Source organism: Pelmatolapia mariae, linkage group LG14 (genome assembly GCF_036321145.2).
Source record: "Pelmatolapia mariae isolate MD_Pm_ZW linkage group LG14, Pm_UMD_F_2, whole genome shotgun sequence".
In the NCBI taxonomy this organism is placed as follows: Eukaryota; Metazoa; Chordata; class Actinopteri; order Cichliformes; family Cichlidae; genus Pelmatolapia; species Pelmatolapia mariae.
In genome coordinates this window covers 32669552-32690203 of record NC_086239.1, presented here as the reverse complement: position 1 = coordinate 32690203, position 20652 = coordinate 32669552, and the positions used below count along the sequence as shown (strand labels likewise).

The 20652-nt window shown below is 39.1% G+C and overlaps 1 protein-coding gene across 9 annotated transcripts in view; it reads right to left on the bottom strand.

Moving 5' to 3' along the window:
- Positions 1 to 20652, bottom strand: part of tenm4 (teneurin transmembrane protein 4) — a 147149-nt gene that overhangs the window by 26992 nt on the left and 99505 nt on the right. For 6 of the 9 annotated variants that reach the window (XM_063494318.1, XM_063494322.1, XM_063494320.1 and 3 more), the window contains 9 exons: positions 20184 to 20400; positions 15736 to 15855; positions 12161 to 12422; positions 10559 to 10826; positions 10314 to 10457; positions 6287 to 6536; positions 5855 to 5875; positions 2089 to 2321; positions 996 to 1150 (listed from right to left, as the gene is read on the bottom strand). In XM_063494318.1, coding sequence (XP_063350388.1) covers positions 996 to 1150; positions 2089 to 2321; positions 5855 to 5875; positions 6287 to 6536; positions 10314 to 10457; positions 10559 to 10826; positions 12161 to 12422; positions 15736 to 15855; positions 20184 to 20400 — 1670 coding nt within the window. The remainder of the gene's footprint in view (positions 1 to 995; positions 1151 to 2088; positions 2322 to 5854; positions 5876 to 6286; positions 6537 to 10313; positions 10458 to 10558; positions 10827 to 12160; positions 12423 to 15735; positions 15856 to 20183; positions 20401 to 20652) is intronic. The other 3 variants (XM_063494319.1, XM_063494321.1, XM_063494326.1) reach the window with 1 other exon arrangement.

The window sequence follows — 20652 nt, the reverse complement described above, 5'->3', positions numbered from 1 at the left end:
TAAAAGTCTGCCTTGTCACCTCCAAATGGGAAGTCAGTGAGCCACAGAGTGACCTCAGTGCAGTGTCCTTGCCTGGGGGATGTGTTCTGCGTAGTGTGTGTGTGTATGCATACATGTGTTCATGTGCGTCAGAGTGAAGATCTGTGCATGAAGTCAAAGCCACTGAGGTTAAAGGTCGTTCTTTTCATTCCCCTACAGCTGTAGGTCACTGGCACTCTGCATTTAGGAAATCGGCGCTACAAAAACCACAATGCTACTTCTGGTTTCAGCATGGTCCTGTACTCCTTTAAAATGCTTAGTCCAGATACTTTGGAAGGCCCAAGCCTGGACTGAGCCCAATTAACTGCTCATTTTCAGTTTTTATTTGTATCTGCTTTTTAACTGTGAGGTGATTTTAGCTTTCACCAGGCTTGCACTGCTTTGATTGTGTGTTGCTTTCTCAAGTTCATAATCCTACAGCACCAGTGAAAACTATGCAATTGAATCTTAACAGATAATCCTTTGGTTAATAGAATTGACCTCTCAGGTCAGAAAGGCAAGTTTTGTAGAAAAAAAATAGGTGCAGTAAAAGTTTTCAGTGTGTTTCCCTGAAACTGGCTCTTAATTAACTACAGAGTCTAAAATGTTTTTCTTGTCCTATTTACATATTTTTTTCATCCTGCTGCAAAATGAATTTCCTCCCGTGGGTCAAAAAATATCTAAACTGACCTGAAGTATTTTATCATTTACGATGAATCATAGGACCAAAACTTTGCTGAAATAAACTGCACACAGGAAAAAAAGAGAATCTTGAATCTTTTAGAAAGTCTTGTGGCTATATACCAAATCTAAACCAAGGCCTACAGTACTAGATGCAGGCTTGGAGAATCAAGCTGCAGAAATAACAGCTGATGTGGAGGTGTAAGCACCCTGAAAACAAGGGTCATTCAAGGAGGCAGATGTAGGTTGAGAGAGAGGAAAGCACAGGTCAGTGCACAGTTCCAGAGAGGTCATACCTGAGAGATGTCCATCACAGCATCACAGCTGAGAGGTCGGGCAGAGGTCAGGTCATTGAATCCCAGAAGAGTGGAGATGATACCATTCTGATCAATCCTGCGAATCATGGTCCCATCCACAAAGAAGATTACGCCGTACTTATCCACGGTAATGCCTGCAGATAAAAAGTCACACAATGAGAAGAAGAGGGAAATATCCTTAAATTATTCTGTTTATCTGTGACTTAATGTGAGCACAGAGCCCCACCAAATCACAATTAAGGACAGTTCACTGCAATAAAATGAAAGACTAATCATGACAATGAAAATTAATGGTAGGATTGATTTTTTTAATCAATAAAGAAGAACAATAGAAACATCAAAATAGATGAGGAGTATTGTAAGTATTGATTCAATTATGGTGAAAACTTCATCAATGTCTTTCCCTCTTGCTATCAGCCTCAAACAACAATGAAGCTTAGTAAGCCTAGCAAGTCTCTGTATTTTTCTACTACTCTGAAGTCTGACAAATATCATTGAAAAAAATATGGACCTCATATTTTCAGTAGGTAAAGCAAACTGCTCTATTTTTCAATGCAAAGCACGGCTATAGATATGCACATTTCACAGGGGCTCTTTCAGCAAATATGACTCATAATGTCATCACAGTAGAGGACAAAGAATAAGCATGTGATTGAATGACTAATGCTTCATGCCCATATGGAAGCAACACAAAAAAGATCCTGGAAACTCACAGAAAGACATGCTGTTAAAAATAACTAGCTAGTTAGCTGCACATTTGGGGTTACAGCTGAAGGCAAAAGCATCATTTCACAATAGATACATATAATTTGTATTTATTTATATATACATGAATTTGGATGCAGGCGGTCTTTTTATCCTTCAAGTTCGGGTCCTCTACCAGAATCCTGGGAGTTTGAGGGTGCCAGGCAGTATCTTTGCTATATCTATCTATCTATCTATCTATCTATCTATCTATCTATCTATGTGTGTGTATATTGATCCACTTTACTTCAGAAAAGGTTAGAAATAAAAAAACAAAACTGGCAACTGACTTGAAACTATATCCATTTTAATAACATCTATGCAATACCTCTGGGGTTAGTAAGGGTGGCCTCAACAGCCTTTCCTCCATCCCCGCAGCGAGCGTCATCATATGGGAGACACTGGTCACCAGTGCCTGCCACCAGCTCCAGATTCTTGGCCACATCTTTCACAACATTCAGCGATTTAACCTTGAACACTTTCCTGCTGCTGGTGTCTGAAAGGTACACGGCGTTGTTCACTGGACTGGTGGCCAGGTAGTACTTATGTGCAGGGCTGTTGCTGAGAGGAGTGAAAAGAGAGGAAGAGGCTCAAGTCAATAAAGCTGGAAGGGCTACAGCTCTTTCAATAAGAAACATTGTGTAATACAATTAAAATGGATTCAAAAGCCATTTAGAGAGTCAATTGGGCACAATTACAGTTTATACCCAGGACAAAGAAAACAGAATGAGATTAAACATGCTAAAATAAAAATGAGATTAAACATGACATAATAATGCGGCTTAGGACTCATGCAGTCAGCTTAGTAAGAAAAGTGTGTTTTGAAAAGGGAGTGAAAGTACCAGTGTATCTACATCTATATGTCTGTGTCGACCTTTAAATACAGTGTGTGAGTGTGTGTGTAATAGTGCTCATATTATTGAAGAAATAGTAATGTAGTAGAGAAATAAGGGTGGGGAGTGGTGCTAAAATTTATGACCCAAGAAATTCCTTTGATATAAGCTGAAACCGATACAAATAATTATGTTTTGTTTTTTTACCTTGGAACTTTTTAAAAATACAAACAAAAATGCATGACTGAACTAGGGATCCAAACACATTATGCATCCATCAGGCTGATATTCTAGCACAGAAAAATATCCTATTAAAATCCCAGCCAAGTCAACAATGCCATCCTTCACATCCATACAAACATATCCACAGGAGGTTGCCCAACCTGACAGACAGACAATAGAACCAAATATAACCAATCCTGCTGCGGCAGGATGCATACAACCTACTGATGTACTCCAGTCAGGATAGGTGACAGAAAACACAGATAGCTGTAGACAAATCCACAGTACTACAAATTAGGATGACAAAGAATAATATTTCCATTAAAATTACACTTCTGCTTACTATAAACATAAACTCACGGTGATAAATCAAAGCATGGGAGATTGGAAGCAAGACCAATTACATTTTACTATGCACACGCCAGATGCTAGAAACTTCTTAAACCGTGTTATTTTAAAGTGATTTTACAGCCTTGGCTCTGCTTCCATAAATATGATTCATTACACAAATGTTACTGAGGTTAAAGGTCTTTTCTTTTCAAGTGCTGACTGACACATTTTATTTGTTATTTCATGTCAGAAAATGTATGAAAAAAAAAAAATCAGACAAATCCAGAAAACTGAAAGTTAAATTAAAAGCTTACATCAAAATAAAAAAAAAATTATTAAAAAGTCACATTTTAACTGTCTGTTGACTAATTCTACTACTAATTTAGGAGAAAAACAAAACAAATAACACGTAACCAGCTTAGCATTGAGTTTGCTGCCACCTTAAAGATGACCAGATTTATCAGAGCAGGATACAGCACAGTTCTGCCAGACCTGATAAGCATTATGGAAAACCCTGTCAGCTGGACATCATTCAAAGTGGATTAAGACAGTATTTCAACTATAACCTTCAGGGTTCTTTTAGGGGTTTATGGTCAGTGTGACAGTGCCAAAGCGTACATTTTTAAAACACAACAAGAAGAAAGACAAGTGGGTGTGTGGAATTGTCGTCTCCAGTACATAATTTTAGGTGACAATTGACCTTCAATGAATCAGTGATGACAGGGCTTTGCAGCAAACCTCAGGCACACATGTCACAAACTGCCCGCTGACCTAGTTGACTGATATGATGCACTTCAGTATACTCCAGGTACAATTGGCTGGCTTAGAGAAACGACTGCTATCTGAGAGTAGGTCAATGGCAAATCTCAATGACTGGCTTTGCATTCTATCTGCCATGTGCAATCAGCTGATACCTTATCAGCTCCTAGGTGCATGTAAAACAGTGTTGGTCCCCCATAGTGTTTGAAACTATGAGGTGTTATTCTCTGACCTTGAGCTATGGCCATATACCCCATCTATATTCACTGACAACATCTAGTTTGTAGAAGATAATTGGATTTTGCGGCATGGCGTCGTGGAAATGGTTGGAGCGGATTGGGACATCCTTAGTAGGGGGTCAATGAACACTGCAGTAACATCACCCACCTCCCACTCCTATCGCTAACTCACACATGAACAGGAGGCAGCCGCCCATTTTATACAGACACACGCTGTGTTTTCCTGGACAAATCTCCTTTTCAATATGCAAATGTGTTTGGTGTGCTGAGGGACGGGGCTCTGATGTGTCTTGTTCTAGCAAAGAAAGCATGTGCATCTATGCGATGTTTAAGTTAATGTACAGCAGCATAATAAAAGTAATATTTCTTTTATGCAGAAGACTTAGAAAAAGACAGATACAGAAAAAAGCAAGAGAGAGAGATTCTGAGTTTTTTGTTAGTATGTTCATCCTCTTGGAAACAGAGGCCAGTGACCAGCATCACAAGGCTTTTCATCCACAAGTTGACTAACTGTTCCCCAGCTAAAGTCATGACCCTGTGATAGAAAATCAATCAATAGCCCTTTGCCTGAGACACAGTATCTAAAGACAGCACACAGAGATTTCCCTTGCCACCACCTGCCATGGAAAATAAAGTCTCTGTATCTTAAGCCAGTGATAAAATCAACACTGAGCTGCCATTTTAGCAGAATCAGCTACTGTAGCTAGGTATGCACACCAAATGAGACATTACATTCTGTTTAATCCTGCAATCATTTGCCTGTAACATGCACTACTGTTAACCTGTCTTTTATAATAGATGTTATATAAATAGGGATATATATTTATAGTACATATTCTCTTTACGATTATGAAATTACATTTAAGACTCTCTAACACCGTCAAAAACTGCAAATGATCCATTACACAAGGTTTGTCTGGTATTATGTACGTTTGCGAATCGTGTATACAATAAACTGTCCCATACTGAAATGTTAATCTTTTTTTTTGAGGTGCACTTTTGCCTTTATTGGTTAGTGGAGCACTGAAGATACACAGGAAAGTAGAAAAGGGGAAGATATGTGGCAAATGGACAAGGGTCTGACTTGAACCTGGGCTTCTACACTCATATTGTTGCATGCTCACCCACCCAGCTGCCCACTTCTTTAACAACTTGAATGCTCCCAAATGATTTCATTTTAGAAGAACTAAGGAGAAAGCCTAGAAATTAAGCAAACTTAGAGTTAATAAACTGTGCTTTCATATAAAAATTATCTGGTTTAATCCAAACAAATCTTTCAGAACAAATGAAAATGAACCATAGTTTGAATCGAACCAGGAAAAGGGAAAAAAGATCCAAGAAAAAACATAGGAAGAGGAAAGACCAAGATTGTAGGATATGGCTAGCATTTCCAGGTGTTTTTGGAGAGAATGAGAGGGAGTGAGAAGATGTTCCCCGAAGATTAAAACAAATGCAGCTGCAAAATGCGAACATTGTATAAAACGATAATCACTCAGCTCATTTAATTTTTACCATTCACTCTAATATTGACAGAATGGTACCTGCTGTACTTACAGCAGCTGATATAGACAGCTGTTGACAGGTTTGGCCTTTGTAAAATGTGTAAAAAGGCCAATATCTTGAACTTTATTAAGATAAATATAATTTTTAAATTAATTTGGTGACTGGGCTGTACCCTTTTTTAAAAATTAGCAAATACTGTGTGGCTTACCTATGCCTGAAGTCTTTATTTCTGTGAAAGTTTACCAAAAGAAGCAGAAATGAGAAAGGAAGAGAAAGGAAAGAAAGTGTTAGTTGATAGTAGATGGAATTAAAAAGTAGTAGGCACACTTAATTAAAAGGGAAGCATGAATAAACAATATTTCAATTTTTATTTTTTTAATCGACTCAACCTTCTCCTTGGGAGCATTAGGAAATTAATCTTTCCTTAACATTTTCTGTTAAGACCTTATTACATCCTCTACGTCCCTTATGAGATCCAAACTCCAGCTGATACAGGTGAATAAGAGAGGCAGAACCATCAATCCTTTGCCTTTAGGGCATTTCTGTCTATCTCGATCGACCTCTGTGGTTTATGACCTGTATACAAGCCCATCTGAGCTCATGGTCCTGAGCAAAAGTAAGTAGGCTACTCTTCCGTTACCTGAGCTCCAGGACGCTGGTGACATTCCCTGTGGTGAAAATCCTCCTCACATAGTTGAAGTCACCCACGTACAGACTTCCATCCGAGCCACAAGCCAGAGCAACAGGGGCCATCAGCTTGTTTCCGTCAGCAAGGCCATTACAGCTAGGGCAGGAGATGCTGCGCCTCCGCCCATTCCCCATCACGCTGCCAATTACAGGAGGCTGCTGGGAGATGAAGACGTTCTCTCCATTGCCCATGTGAAGAATACCTGATGAGGGTACAGAAAAGAAACAGCTTATTTAGGTTAAGGAGAACAAGGGGGGTGAGCACAGAGCAGCATGGCCAGCTGTTAGTGGAAAATATTTTGCAATTTTGGTTAGAGGTTAAGTTAAACCAGCTTTTTTTCAATTGTCATTGAAAGCAGTGTTTCCAAAAAAAAAAAAAACTAGGGGAGTGTATTGAAATTTTTTTTTACAGCTATAACAAACTGCCTGATTTAATTAAATTTACATGTTTGAAAGAACCCTGAGAAATGATGTGTACAAACCCATCCCACCCGAACATGCTAGTCTGTATCAACAGCTACAAAGCTAAAAAAAAAAAAAAAAAAAAAAAAAAAAAAAAAAAAAAAATCTATCTATCTATCTATCTATCTATCTATCTATCTATCTATCTATCTATCTATCTATCTATCTATCTATATATATATATATATATATATATATATATATATCTTGTCATTATACTTTTGATACATCTCAATTTAACTTGCATTATTTCTATACAGTGCTTAACAAATTTATTAGACCACCTTTGTACTCACCTATGAAGTAAAGTTTTATTTGAATAAAAAACATGTCAAGACACATTCCAAAACACCTCCAGTAATCTGCAGATGAACAGAGAATCTATAGAGAATAGATTTCCAATCTGGCGTTGAGCAGCACAGAAGTTCATATAAATAATTTTGAAAATTCCATGTCATAAAATTTAATTGATCAATTAAGGTCCTCAAGCTGCTTGATGTGAGTGTAATGAAGTTCAGTGAACAAGTGGATTAAAATGGGATTCGTACTGAATGCTTTCATGTTTCTGCTTGATGGATAAGCAGTTTGCTTATGCTAACGTGATACCAATGGGAATTTGGTGAGCTGAGCCTGTTCCACTGCTCTAACTCTTTGAGTTCCTGTCTCAATAGTGGTTCAAGGTAGCTTAATGCAGTTTAAAAGCTATATTGGATGAAGGATTTAAGGGAAAGTGTAAGTCAATACACAGATAAGCATTTGATGTGATTTTAAATAGGACTGTGTGTGTACCTCTATTAACTAGAGCCATGAAAATTGCACTGAGTGCCTGGGATTGCAATAAGAGGTCGTCTTGGTGGATGAAAACATGGGCACAATTTCACAGCGAAATAGGAACCAAGAAACCCTTGGCACAAGCATAATCTCTTGGAGCGAGAAAATTATCACACAGGCACAATCACAAAAAAGAAAAGAAATCCAAACAAGAAAACCCAAAAGAAAACAAATATATTTATTTGGGTTTATTTTTTTTTTACCTGTTTTTCTATCTTCACCAGCTTTGCGGCAAACAAAATTAAATCAATAAGAATATAGCAGATGTGCAAGCATTCAGATATGTACTTGCATGCACACTTTTTTTTAACATTAGTGTTGCCAATCTGCTCTTGGAAAATTGTCAAATATGTAAATGTAAAGATGTTGCTGCTGCCCAATCAATGTAATCATATTTGAAATTCAGCATCTGCATGCCTGTCTTAGTTTTGCTGCATCTGATGGTACTTAGCGACCTGAGATCTTTGAGCAGCACAACATTTGGTCTATCAGAAGAGATCAGCCAAGCATCCCCTTCCTGGGACGTGATTTAATCTTAGGGACTGCTGCTGCTGGGAGTAGCAGCCTGATAGCAATTAAATTAGGGATGATTCTAAAAATGCTGGGCATGAACAAGACATGAAGGTGCCAAAAGAGGGGGTGACTGGAGGAACTGGCAGTGCTGGTGGTGAGGGCAGTTCTCGCCTTCGTCTGGACTCCACTTTCAAGCTCAGCAGGTTTAGCGTGACAGATCAAAATGCCACCTTCGTGAGCACTTTTCAAGTATGCTTCATCTCCTCTGATGAGTCCTCCCAGACACAAACAGACACTGAAGCCTAGCTAGTGACAGGTGCTGCACAAAGTTATTTCTACTACTGCCTTTTAGGAGTTATTTGATGGCAATAAGAAAATTGACCTCCCTCACCTAAAAACGGATGGAGGGAATAAAAAGTGAGATCTATCAAGGGCTACATGACACTGCTGAATGGAATAAAGCCTAAAAATGCTACAGGCAGGGAGGACAGTTTTATGTTACATTAAAAGCATCGTCTAAAGCACATGGTGGAACCTGCAGCACTTATTCTTATCTACTCTTTTTGGCACATTCAGGATGACGCGCAAAATATAAAAAGGACAGGCAAACCTAAAATATACACTTTTGTACAAAATGTACTATTTTTACATGGAGTCCTGATAGCAACATTTTTGCCAATGTGACCCTATGCTTTTACTACCATCACAAGACTTAGATGTCTTGTTTTGGGTTTTTTTTTAACAGCAGCTAAGTCAAAAGAACAAATATCCAAGACATATTTTCCTGTCATTTCTGTTCGTCTTGCTTCTGTCTTCTGCTCTGTTCATTGTGTCGGGAGTTTCACCATGTGGAGGCTCTCCCACACAGACATATACCAAGTGACAGCAAAAAACAAAAGAAGAAGAGGATATTGTTATTTGTGGATATATGCATATTTTAGAATATACATTTTAGTACTCCAGCTGTCTGAATATTATTAAATATTAAAATCTTAACAGCCTTCGAAGGACGCACTTGCATTGCTATGCTATTAATATATTATTTGTAGCATAAACTGTTTATATCAACAATAATCATTTATCGCAGTTATATCTGGGGCAATATATCATCCAACTAAATCAGTATTCTAAGAGGCCTGTGTACAGTATGGGTGAACCAATTAACACAGCATGTCATGGATGCAGGTTCAAGGACCCAGAGGAGAATCGGGATGCAGACTGTTTAAACAGAAGGTGTGCCAGTTGCAGAGTTCAAAAACAGAGTCCAAAACAAAGTCCAAAAATAAGAAGCCAAGAAAATCCAAACAAACCCAGGAGACCATGGAGGGGGGAGAAAAAAAACACTAGAGGAGCTTAACAGACACTGCAACAAAGACTGAGGGGGAAGGCTGGATTATTTGTACACATGGAGGTGATTCGGGAAGTGGAGACAGCTGGGGCGAACTAGACACAGGTGTAGACAATCAAGACGAAGTAAAACTAAGCACAAAGCACAGGAGACTAACTTCCAAAGTAAAACAGGAACTAACTCAGAGAAAAGTACAACAAAATAACACACTCCATAAACTTGACAAGAACTTAAAGGTTTAAAATACAAGAGCACAAAAAGTTTGAACCCTCAAGTGAATAAACAAGGACAAACTATACAATAAAATCAAACAGAAAACACCTGAAGATGAATAAGAGCTTAGAACTCCAAACAATATACTAAAACTTGACACACAAGGAGTTAGCAGAGGTTAAGTAACGCAGAATGCAAGGAACCAAAATACAAATAACCCTAACCTGCTTTCAAAAGAAACAAGATTAAGAGATTGAGATTAACGCACAAACCCCCACAATGAACCAATAGATCGTGATCCAGGTACATCTTCTTAAAATTAAGATATGTTGTGGGATAAAGTTATATTTTGAAGGAATACTTTAAAAAAGAAGCTGTTGAAAAGGTGCTGGCATAGCTCACTGGCTTAGCAGGCGACCGATATGCCAAAGGCAAGTGCAGGCCGTTTCCTTCATGTAGTTCTTTTCACCTTCATCTACTGTACTCTGTTATTGTCCAAGGGCTACAGTATGTTACTGTCCAAAATAAAGATAAAATGCCCCAAAACAAGTTTTTTAAAAAGAGATGTTATTAAAACAAAAAATATATGAAAAGGAACAACTGGCTGACTCACCACTCTGGATATTTAAAGCATGGTGCTTGTCTATCGTCCACCCTCCCAGTTTTGAAGCAATGGTTTCGTAGCCCTGTAGAACAGCGGTCCTCTTCTCCCATAGAATAAGGTCTGGGCACGACTCATATTCAAAACCAACTGAAACTATGGAACAAAACAAAGATGAAAGTAGTAAAAAATGTGTGTTCTCTGGATAAAAGAAAATCATATCAGTATAATCAAAAATTACTTTTGTCATCGCTTACCAAAAGCTTCAGACAAGCCATAGACCTTCTGGCTGTAGACATCTGTCTTGTCCCACACAAAGTCGTATGAGAGATTTGGGGCTGCAGGAAACCACTTTCTGAAAAGCCTGCCTTCCACAGCCACCATGAGGTGAACTTTCATCAGGTTAAAAGGGATTAAGGAGTGGGTGAGAGTAACCCTTAGCACTGACTTGTAACCTGGGGTCCTGCTGCTTAAATAGCCGAGTCTCATTTCCGTTCCAGGTATAGGTACTTCTTCCTCCAGAGACTATGAACAGAAAAACAAAGCTTATTAAATATAGAAAAGCATCGATCCTGATAGAAGCTGACATGTTATAAATTCTGTCCTCACATTTGAGGTAATAATGTTCCACTGTTTTATTTTTTTTGCTGTTCTTGTTTTACAGAAAATATCAGCTTGTCAGTCTGTTGGTCAATGGCCGCTGCAGCCTTTGTTACATAATTTTTTTAGCCTTGCCTCCAACCACATCTATGGACCCAAGGGAGATTGGAAACACTAATTAGAGGACAATTATGCTCATGCGTTACATGGCATAGGATGAAGAATTTCTTCATTATGTATTCCAATGAGAATTTTCCATAATTGATTTCATAATAGCAAGTCCTCCATTAGGATAGTAGTCTTTTCTCTGAAATCCATATCGCAGTTGCGTAACCTGTGTGCTCTTGGGCTCAGAGGCTGCCAAGTCCAATAATATATAGAATAATAAAAGTTAGCTTAGTAAGATGCTGTTGCCTTTAGAAATTTTAGCTGAGGTCAGACCTGTAACAACAGTGGGTCAGCATTCATAGACTGAAGAGCGTTCGCAATGAGGATCAAGGGTCGACAGCAGTAGTTTGGTTAACCAATTCCTGTCTTCTATAATTGAATCGCCTCTTTCCATAGTACAAAACAAGATTCAGAGTACTAATCAAAATAGGTACTTTAACTGTTATAGGTCAGATGACTTTTATGTGTGTTTTTTTTTAATTATTCAAACAGTGCAGCTATTCATGGTTGACTTATCAGGATTCCTTTTTACAACTGTAAATGGGATGATGTCCCTGTACACGGAGCAGCAAAGACAAGGCGACTATAAATAAACTCAACTCAGACTAAATTCCCTGATATGCCATAAATCTTATGAAGCAAACTGGGAGGCAGAGTAATGAGAGAAGTGCAGAGATACCTGCTAGAAATACAGGAGCCACACAAACAGTTTGACAACATAGGTCACCAACACAGAAGTCCAAATAGATGCTTACATCAAAAAGCCTCATGTAGATAAACTTGTATGCATAACTGTAAGATGCAAATCCTTCCTAGAGGTATTTATATGCATAAACTGGATGAGTACTTTACAGTAACAACTGTTGTGGATAAGGTAATAATCATCACTCTGCAGTAAGGTACAAGTTATATTGTGAATTACCCAAATTTTACAGGCCAATTACACTTGAGTGATAAAATCAAAGCACTGCCATGAGTCACTGTTATATTTATACTAGTACTTGAAAAATAGTCTGTAGCTGTGCGGCATGAATCATTTGCAGGAAAGACCCATATGCATTAGAACCTGCAGGACAGGGACAGAGCATCACCTGGATTTCAGGTACAACATTCCCTCTTTCAGCACAGGACCCAGCGAATGCGGTGAGCGGCGCTGGGGACACTACAGGGCTGGGCCTGGTAAAGCTGCTGAGGTCACAGCTGGGGATGTCATTCTCCTCATGCCGCATCACGATGGTATCCATGACAAAGAAACGTCCCCATGGCAACCAGAGTGTGTGCTCCTGGGTGATGAATGGAGCGCGTTCAAAGTGCAGGGCTATGGCTATGCCCCCATTGGTCACCAAGTCAAAACTAGAACACAGATGTGCACATTGTCAAAGAAAATTAACTGATTGTCTTACTTTTGGATGAATTAAAATAAATACAGTGAAAATTCCCATTAGCAATTTATACTATTTGTTTTGTGTTGTGCATCAAGCCTCTGTTGTGAACACGACACATTTGTTATTCTCTATTTAAAGGGTAAAAGAGATTAAACAGTAATAAATTCAAAATGTTATATTTTTAAAAAGCTAAAGACAGGATGCTTTTAACTGCTTTGAATCATCTCTGTTACACAATGGAGCAGATACAATACGATTATAGATCACAATGTAAAAATGCAGGTTTCCTTGGTTTAATAATCTTAACATTTTATTTGAAGAATGCAAAGTAGCAGATTACAGGCATGACTGTTTCACTCCAATTACCATGTAATGTGCTGCTCCTGTGCTCACATGTGTACTGTAAATGAGAGAGAGAGGTTTGTGCCGAGGGATGGAGGCAGCCGCCAGTACTTTATTGATCTCTTAGACGAAGGCTGTCCACTCTAACATCAGTCTAAAAGCCCTGCAACGCAATCCCATCTGCTGTTGCATTAAAGGGTCTCTGCCTCTGGACTGACCTGACTGTGTCTCAGTAAACAGGCTGCATTTTGGCAGCGTCATCACCTCTAACTGCTGCATGGTACCTGCACCTGGGCTGGACTTTTGCAGCTTTTGTCACTTCTCTCTAAGAGCCAATTAGCACCTGGTCACCTACAGGCCCCTGGGACAGGCAAACACTCTCTCTCTCTCACACACACACACACACACTCAGACTTTTTCTCAAATTACAGATACAAAAGTAAGTTTAAATAGTGCCATGTAAAATGGGCAAACTCTCTCTTGGTTTAAGCTTCTATATAAAGAACTCGCTCAGTCTAACTTCCCTTGAGGGTAAACATCTGATTGGCTGTGGTGATAAACAACAACTTGGTCCGCCCTTGATGTTTTGCCCTTGGCTGGGTGCAAGCAAAGTGAGCTTCTTCATCAGTCTCGAGTCTGCAGAGCAAGGCTCTCGTAGTACTCATGCAGCTGTGATCCATCAGTACCCATGCAGTTGCATTCAGTTAGTCTGTAGCATGCCTGGCAGGCTTGGGCCACGCAAACTCAAAATACTTCTGGACTATCATGGGCAGCATAGGCGATCGATGAAGGGATTCACTGGCTATTATCAATCATGACAATAGCCTTAAGGAACAAAGTGATTACATTACCTACAGAAGGTTACCGCCTTGTGCCCTTTGGAAATGCATCAAACTAAGAAAGTTAACTACATTTTTACTCATTTGCCAGCTAATGAGCAATATAACAGTATATTTATAATGGACTGCATGATGTCTATTTAGGTTAAAGTGAGCCAAGGTCAAAGCAAAAAGTTATTAAGAATATACACAGACTGTAAAACTACAAGTTCTCCCGTAAAGACGCTCACAAGTACCTAATAATGTAATGAGCTTAAACCCATGTCAGCATTTTTCTCATTAATAGAGAAAAGCTTAAAAGCAAATAGGTCTGTCTTAATGCTCAGCCAATCAGAAAATGGCTACACAGTTGTAAAGAAACTAAACTAACCTCTTTTGTTTAGGCCTGAAAACTTTCCCAGATAGTGGAAAAGGTAATTTAAAAAACTAAGCCCTTGGACAATAAAGAACACATCATAAAAATGAGTTGAGACAGCTTTCCCATTTCTAAGTGGCTGAACAGGTGCATTTCTGATTTCACGCTGCACTGAGCCTGTTTACAGTGATTGCAGGGGAGTTGCAGGAGACTGGGCATGTTTACAGGGGAACCTGGGAGATGGAGTAGTGTTTACACATATGCTGGAAGGTAGAAAAGAGTATGGAGCTTTGCAAAGAAAAAAGTGACTGATGCATAAGAAAAAAAATGGGACACGCATAAATGGAAAAAGGATAGAGATGAGGAAAGTCAGTGCAGTGGAAAGGACATGAGACCTGGGCTCAAGGAAAGCACAGGAAATAAGTAAAAGAGTAGCACCCAGAAAGGAAAGGCTTATGGGCAATGAGAGATTAGAGGAAAGACAGCGTGAAGGGATGGAGAGCAGATGAAATGAGTGAAGAAGGTGAAGATGATGAAGTAGAGAAGAGAGATTTTTGTAAAAGTAAAGGGGAGAGAAAAACGACAGGATGGAAGAAATGAGGGGAAGCAGGAATGATCAGGATCAAACCAGCGGCAAAGATGTGGGCCTTTAGAGTGTCAGTGACTGATAAAAGTGTCAGGAAGAAGTGGGGCTTGGAGAGCAAACACCAATTCATGTTGTGCTGTGATAGAGGGGCTCGGTTTGCCACAAGGCCTTACTAACACTGAGATACCAGGGACTGGGGGTTGTGAGTGTATACTGTATGCTTGTACAATCTTATCAAATACATTTAAGAAGAAAAGAAAAAGAGAGAAAATTATTAGAGATTTTATTCTCAAGTTTTTTTCTCTTTCACTCCAAGAAACACGCCGAAGCTAGTTTGATGTTTTTCTCTGTTTCTCTGAGAAACTCTCCCGATGCCAAAGCAGCCTGAACAGCATCGCTCAAAGAACGCTACACAGAGAACTCAGACTTTTTCCTCTTTCTTATTTAGAACACATTGCCACAACAATTTATCTTCCCCCAAAGGGTTTTTAGTCGTGCTGTAATAAAATAACAAAAGAGCTTTTTTTCCTGCTTTCCTGAACAGCCAGAACATATGTGGAATTGTCTGAGGAAGTAAGTGGTAATGATCTATGACAGTCACATTACTACGTATTATTTTATGGTCATAATTATAACATCCATACAACTAATTAGAACAAGCATTTCATAAATGGCAAAAGCATTATTAAACTATTTAGAGAGGATAAACAAGGAGCGCAAACACATTTCTGTGACCTAAACCTAACTGTGTCACTTAATTCTCTTAATCTTCTATTGTCGAATAAATAATGTCCATCTGCACAATGTTTTATAGCTCCAGTGAGATGCTTTGCATTGGCATATTTTATTCTTTCCCCACCCTGCTGCTACTGAAGCATAACTTATGAGTGTACCAGAAGGGCTTTGTTTGATTTCTCTGGGAATTGAGCCGAGAACTCCAAAATTGGACCAAATGAAATCACAAAGCAGATCAATGGCAGCACAGTTTGCTGTGGCAACTGTGTTTTTTTCCCCCTTTCCATCCTTAAGATTTTGTAAAAGTATTTGACAATGATATAAATATCACTATCTGTACAGCATTTTTAGGTAACTGCGAGAGGGATTTTACTGCATCCTTTACTCTATGCGTGTGTTTTGATATAAAGACTCAGGTTCTTACCTTCCATCCTGCCTGGTGATTGTGTAACCATAAGATGGGTTATTGATGAAACTGATGTTCACTCCTACCAGTGGTGTTCCGTCTGACGTCACGACTTGTCCACGGATGACACAAGCATGGCTGTACGAAGTGAAAAAGATCAGCATTATTGCTTATTGCATAGCAGTACAAATAATTACAAGCTAACAGCAGGTGTCCTGCAGTAAAACCTGTTTTATCTCGTTTTATTTATAGAATTTCTGTCCACGCTAAAATATGCAAAAGAGGATGGATAAAACATTCAGACAGCATATTTTAACAAAGCTAAAAGGTTAGGGTGCACAGAATGTACCAACAATACTAATGCTGGCTACAATGAATTCCTGGTTTATAGAGAAAGGACCCATTACTGCATACCATTCCATAGCTCGTTCCAATATTTTCCTCCTTATTTTAAGGGCTTTTGTCCTTTTCTTTTTTAATCTGCTTCTATCTAAAAGTCAAAATAATGAAAACGAATTGATACCAATTGATACCACATACCACTAGCACTTAAGACTGACATTGTGGATTTTCTATATAACACAAAATTATGCTATCTCAGCGTACTTATATTAATACTAATACACTCTGTCTCCTCCTCCCCCTCCTCCTCCTACTACTACTAATATATTTTTTTTCTTTTCAGCATTAGAAATAGATCAACAGAGAGGAGAAACATTAAAGTCAGTATGGATTTGATCAAAACAGAAATACTGTACACAATAAAATAGCCATAACAGAAACACAACAAACTAACACCTCCTAGGGTGTCTCTAAGGGTTTTTCTATCCAGAATGGAAGGATAATGAGATAAGGAAGCTTTACTTTGCTTTTGCTCTAATTAAAAAAGAGGAATTATCTTTTCCATTACAGAATGCCAGAGAGGGAAATAATAGGACTGCAGATTGCAAGACTTGCTTGGCTGATTATCAAGACCTCAACAGATTTCCAGACTGACATCAGGCCTCCAGAAGCTGCATAAATTAGATCTGATCATCAGTCGCCACCAATCAATAGTGGGAAGTCGTCCAAATTCACCTCCTAATCTTACTGGACTGATGAGTTGAGACCTTGCTGTAGCACGTCTCCCTCGTCGACTCTTACCCTCGTCATTATCAAGGCCCGACTCATGGTCAGCCGTTGTTTCTGTAGTCGTTTGCAAAAAATTGGTCCCCTAACAAATGCCTTACTGTCACTTCTTCATTAGACCATGGCTATTTTTAATACATTTGGGTCTTAAACACTGCCACGTACTGGAAACAATTAACACTAGCGTGTTAGTAGCTGCCCTCAACATGTCCTTACCAGAGGCAAGATCATTCACCCTACACTATCCTGGTCCCCAGGAACCCAGTTTTATGTTAATTAGGCCAGGTCTCCTTCAGAAGACCTTCGCTGTCCACTACTGTGCTGTAAACAAGCAAGGAGATACTGCTCTGAATCCTTGGGCTTACACCCAAATATCTAAGAGGATGCATTTCCATAGAATTATTACTAAAGTTAACCCAGCACTGATCTGGCTGTCTACATTTAATCATTCACAGCAATAGTTTATTTTAGTCTTGTTTGAAGTTTCAGCCGTCTCCATTTTCTTGAGAGGGAGTTGTGAAAGCGGAACTATCGCCTTCCTGCTTCTGTGAACCACATCGGAAGCTGATTCCTCACTGTCAAGACAAATGATTTAAATATTGACATCAAATAAAACCCTGAGAAAGAGTGGCAAAGGAAGCATGAAGAATTCACTACAGAAAATTCCATCCTTTGTGAGATTTCACAAGTCCAAAGGGATTCGCAAAGTGAAAAAGGGACTTCACAGTATCTCCAAACTCCAGTTTATCATACATCATCTGCACATACAGGACTTGTTATACAAAAAATACACAAGTGAAGCCCTGGATCCAGTATGAAATAATCTTTGGTTTAGCTTATCTAGTCAAACGTCACAGTGGAGTGTGTCAGATGTCATTTTCACCCCTCACTTGAACAAGTCTTAAACTTACTCTATATAGGAAAAAAAAATCAGGATTCCTTCAGGTGATATTTATGGTGAGGGAGAAGACGATCCAAATGACTACAGCAAAACACTGGCTGGTTAATTTACTAGACAATAAGAACTAAATGACAAAAGGAGCGCTTTTGATCTACATCTAAAAAAAGGTAAAAAGTAATGGTAGTAAACATTAAACGGTAAACATTTGAAGCATAATTTGGAAATACCATCTTTCACAATTGTGTAATTGTGAGGAAACTACATTGTTTTCTCACACTGACATCTCAGATACAATAAAAGATGCGTGTCAGCTTTAACTATAGAGAACCTTCAATGACCACGGCTAATAAATAGTACCATTAACTCGAAAGCAACAGAAACATCATTACCCACGCAAATGACTTGATTACAGGGGAAATCCTGCTGAAACTGTAAGCATGTCACTGCAGCCCTCTCTTTTCCTTGTCTGCGTGTTACACAGCATGCTGAACAGGGTAAAACGAGGAGACGTCGATATAAATTTTTAGCTCTCCAAATATACTATGCTGCTAAAAGGGCTAGGACACACAGAGAAGGAAACAAACAAGAGATTTTCTGACATTAATGGTCTAACGCTGATAAAAGAGTTCTAAATAAAATAATACAAGTGCACGCCTGTAAATGAAGTAAATGGCTTCTGCCTCGCTATTATAAGCCAGCTATCAATCTTTGCCCAAATTGTTCCGCGGACAAAGCTCCTGTTTACTATTCTGGTCACCATCCACTGCTGGGCATAGGCAGTCTCTTGTATTATGTGTCATGGTGGAGAATCAAGATGTTTCATGCAGTGGCAGATGCTTTATTCAGTGGCACCTTTGCAGCTTTTTGCGGTGGGAAACATCAGAAATAGCAGTCCAACATGTCTACTAGCACAAGGAAGCGGTTAGAGGATCAATAGCCAGATGATCGGGTGACCAGGGCAGGCATATCAGGAAGGAAGATGCTGAGACCGTGCCTTTAAGGCTCATCTGAAGCCCAGAGCTCCCTGTCATAACTGTTCATATCTGTCAGTGGGTGGGGAATGAATACCAAGCATGAATAATAGATTATCACTGATATTTTTAGGTGAGCTGAGGCCTCCAATCTTGCAGCTCATCTCTGGATTCTTCATTTTACTTATTTATGTCTGCATCTTGTGAGAGAGACAAGAGTATTACTCAATCCTCTATGCCGCTTCCTCTGTCCAGTGAAGAGCTGCAAAATGTTGAGTGGTTCTTGAAAGCTAGTAAAATGTCAACGAGGGAAAATGTCACACCGCTTCTCTTAAGTATCAGCTGATGCTACTGCAAAAGTAAAAAATAAATAAATTTAAAAATCAGCCATACTTTGCTTTGCTGATGCAAATCACAGAGATTTTTTTAAGGCCTTTTCTGACACTGGTGTTTGAAAGAATTAAATTAATTCAAATTTGGCATAATTTTCACATGTTAGCAAGAACCCAATGCTAACATGTTTTTTAAAGTACAGATTATCTGCTTAAAAAAATGTTAAAACACCTAAAAAAAAAAAAAAAAACAACAAACCATTACTGAGTCACATTTTAATACCATTTTCTAAACATTTTCAAATATTCTCAATTTACTTTCTTTAGGCTGTTGTCTCATTCTGTCACGTGGGTATAATAAGTTGAGATGAGAGAGATACATAAGCGAGTGAGATGCAAATAAGTGACGCAGCCTCACAAGCGTTTAAAGATGAAAAGAGAAGGAGACAAAAGAAAACAGAGGCAGGGGAACCTAATGGGAGTTTGACTGCTTTCCTGCCTGATATGAAAGGATCTCAGATTCCATGGCTGGGGTGTCATGAGCTCTGCCTCTGGGAGCGGGCCTCAGATGGATTACCGTAAAAGTAATCACAATACATAAATATGAGATGCCTTTCTTTGTAGGGAATTCTCCTTCCTTTTTGCCACATTCTATGTCTGTCCATCATCATCTGTCCATCATCCTCCAAGCCTCATCGTTCATTTCGGCCTTACTTTCAGCCCCCAATGACTGCTGCCTCCTCTCCCTTGTGCAAATATTTTCATCTGGATTTTAAAAAGCACATAATTTACATCTACTAAGATCTGTCAGTGCTATAACTGTAGCGCAGTAATTTGAAGTGGCCTATATTAAAAGTAAAATCCACGGATTTATGCCTGAACCTCAAATGTCATTACTTAAAAAAGCGATAACACAACTGCTGAGTTCATTGGAGCATCAACTGATAATTTGACTGGCTCAACCAGGAGGTATAATCTGACAAGAATCTTAAGCATGAACAACAAACGACGATGCAGAATAAAAAGGGAATTCAACCCAATACCGTAGCTGGTTCTGGTTATATTATTAAGAGAATTGGTTAGAGAAGGCTGCGCTGGGTGCTGTCTGGTGAGAGTAATGCAAAAGTCACTCACTTGCCATCGAAGGGGTTTGCTCCAGGGATTATGTGGGTGCTGTCCCTGCCCACAAGGAAGCGCACCCTGTCATAGAAAGTCTGTAGGTTGCTCTGTGCAGAGGACATCTGTGTCTCCTGGATGATGTCCAGGGGATCCGGGGAGCCCACACACAGGGAGGTAGTGTGACAGGTTGCCTGCAGACAGCAGTCTGGATCCATGCAGTCCACCAGGCCATCTGACAAGGTCAAAGAAGTCACAAACACACAAACACTGACTCATTAAACAACAGCCTAGACACACACCTGGCAAAAGAAAGTATAAAGTACTGCTCAAAGTTGGTTTTAGGGTGTGTTAAGCAAGAATGCTTTGAGAAATAAAACTTAAAAAATAAAATAAAATAAATATATATATATATATATATATGCTCGATCTGATTTCCTCGTGTTGGTGTTGTTCCCAGATCATCATGAAAATGTTGTTCCAGGAT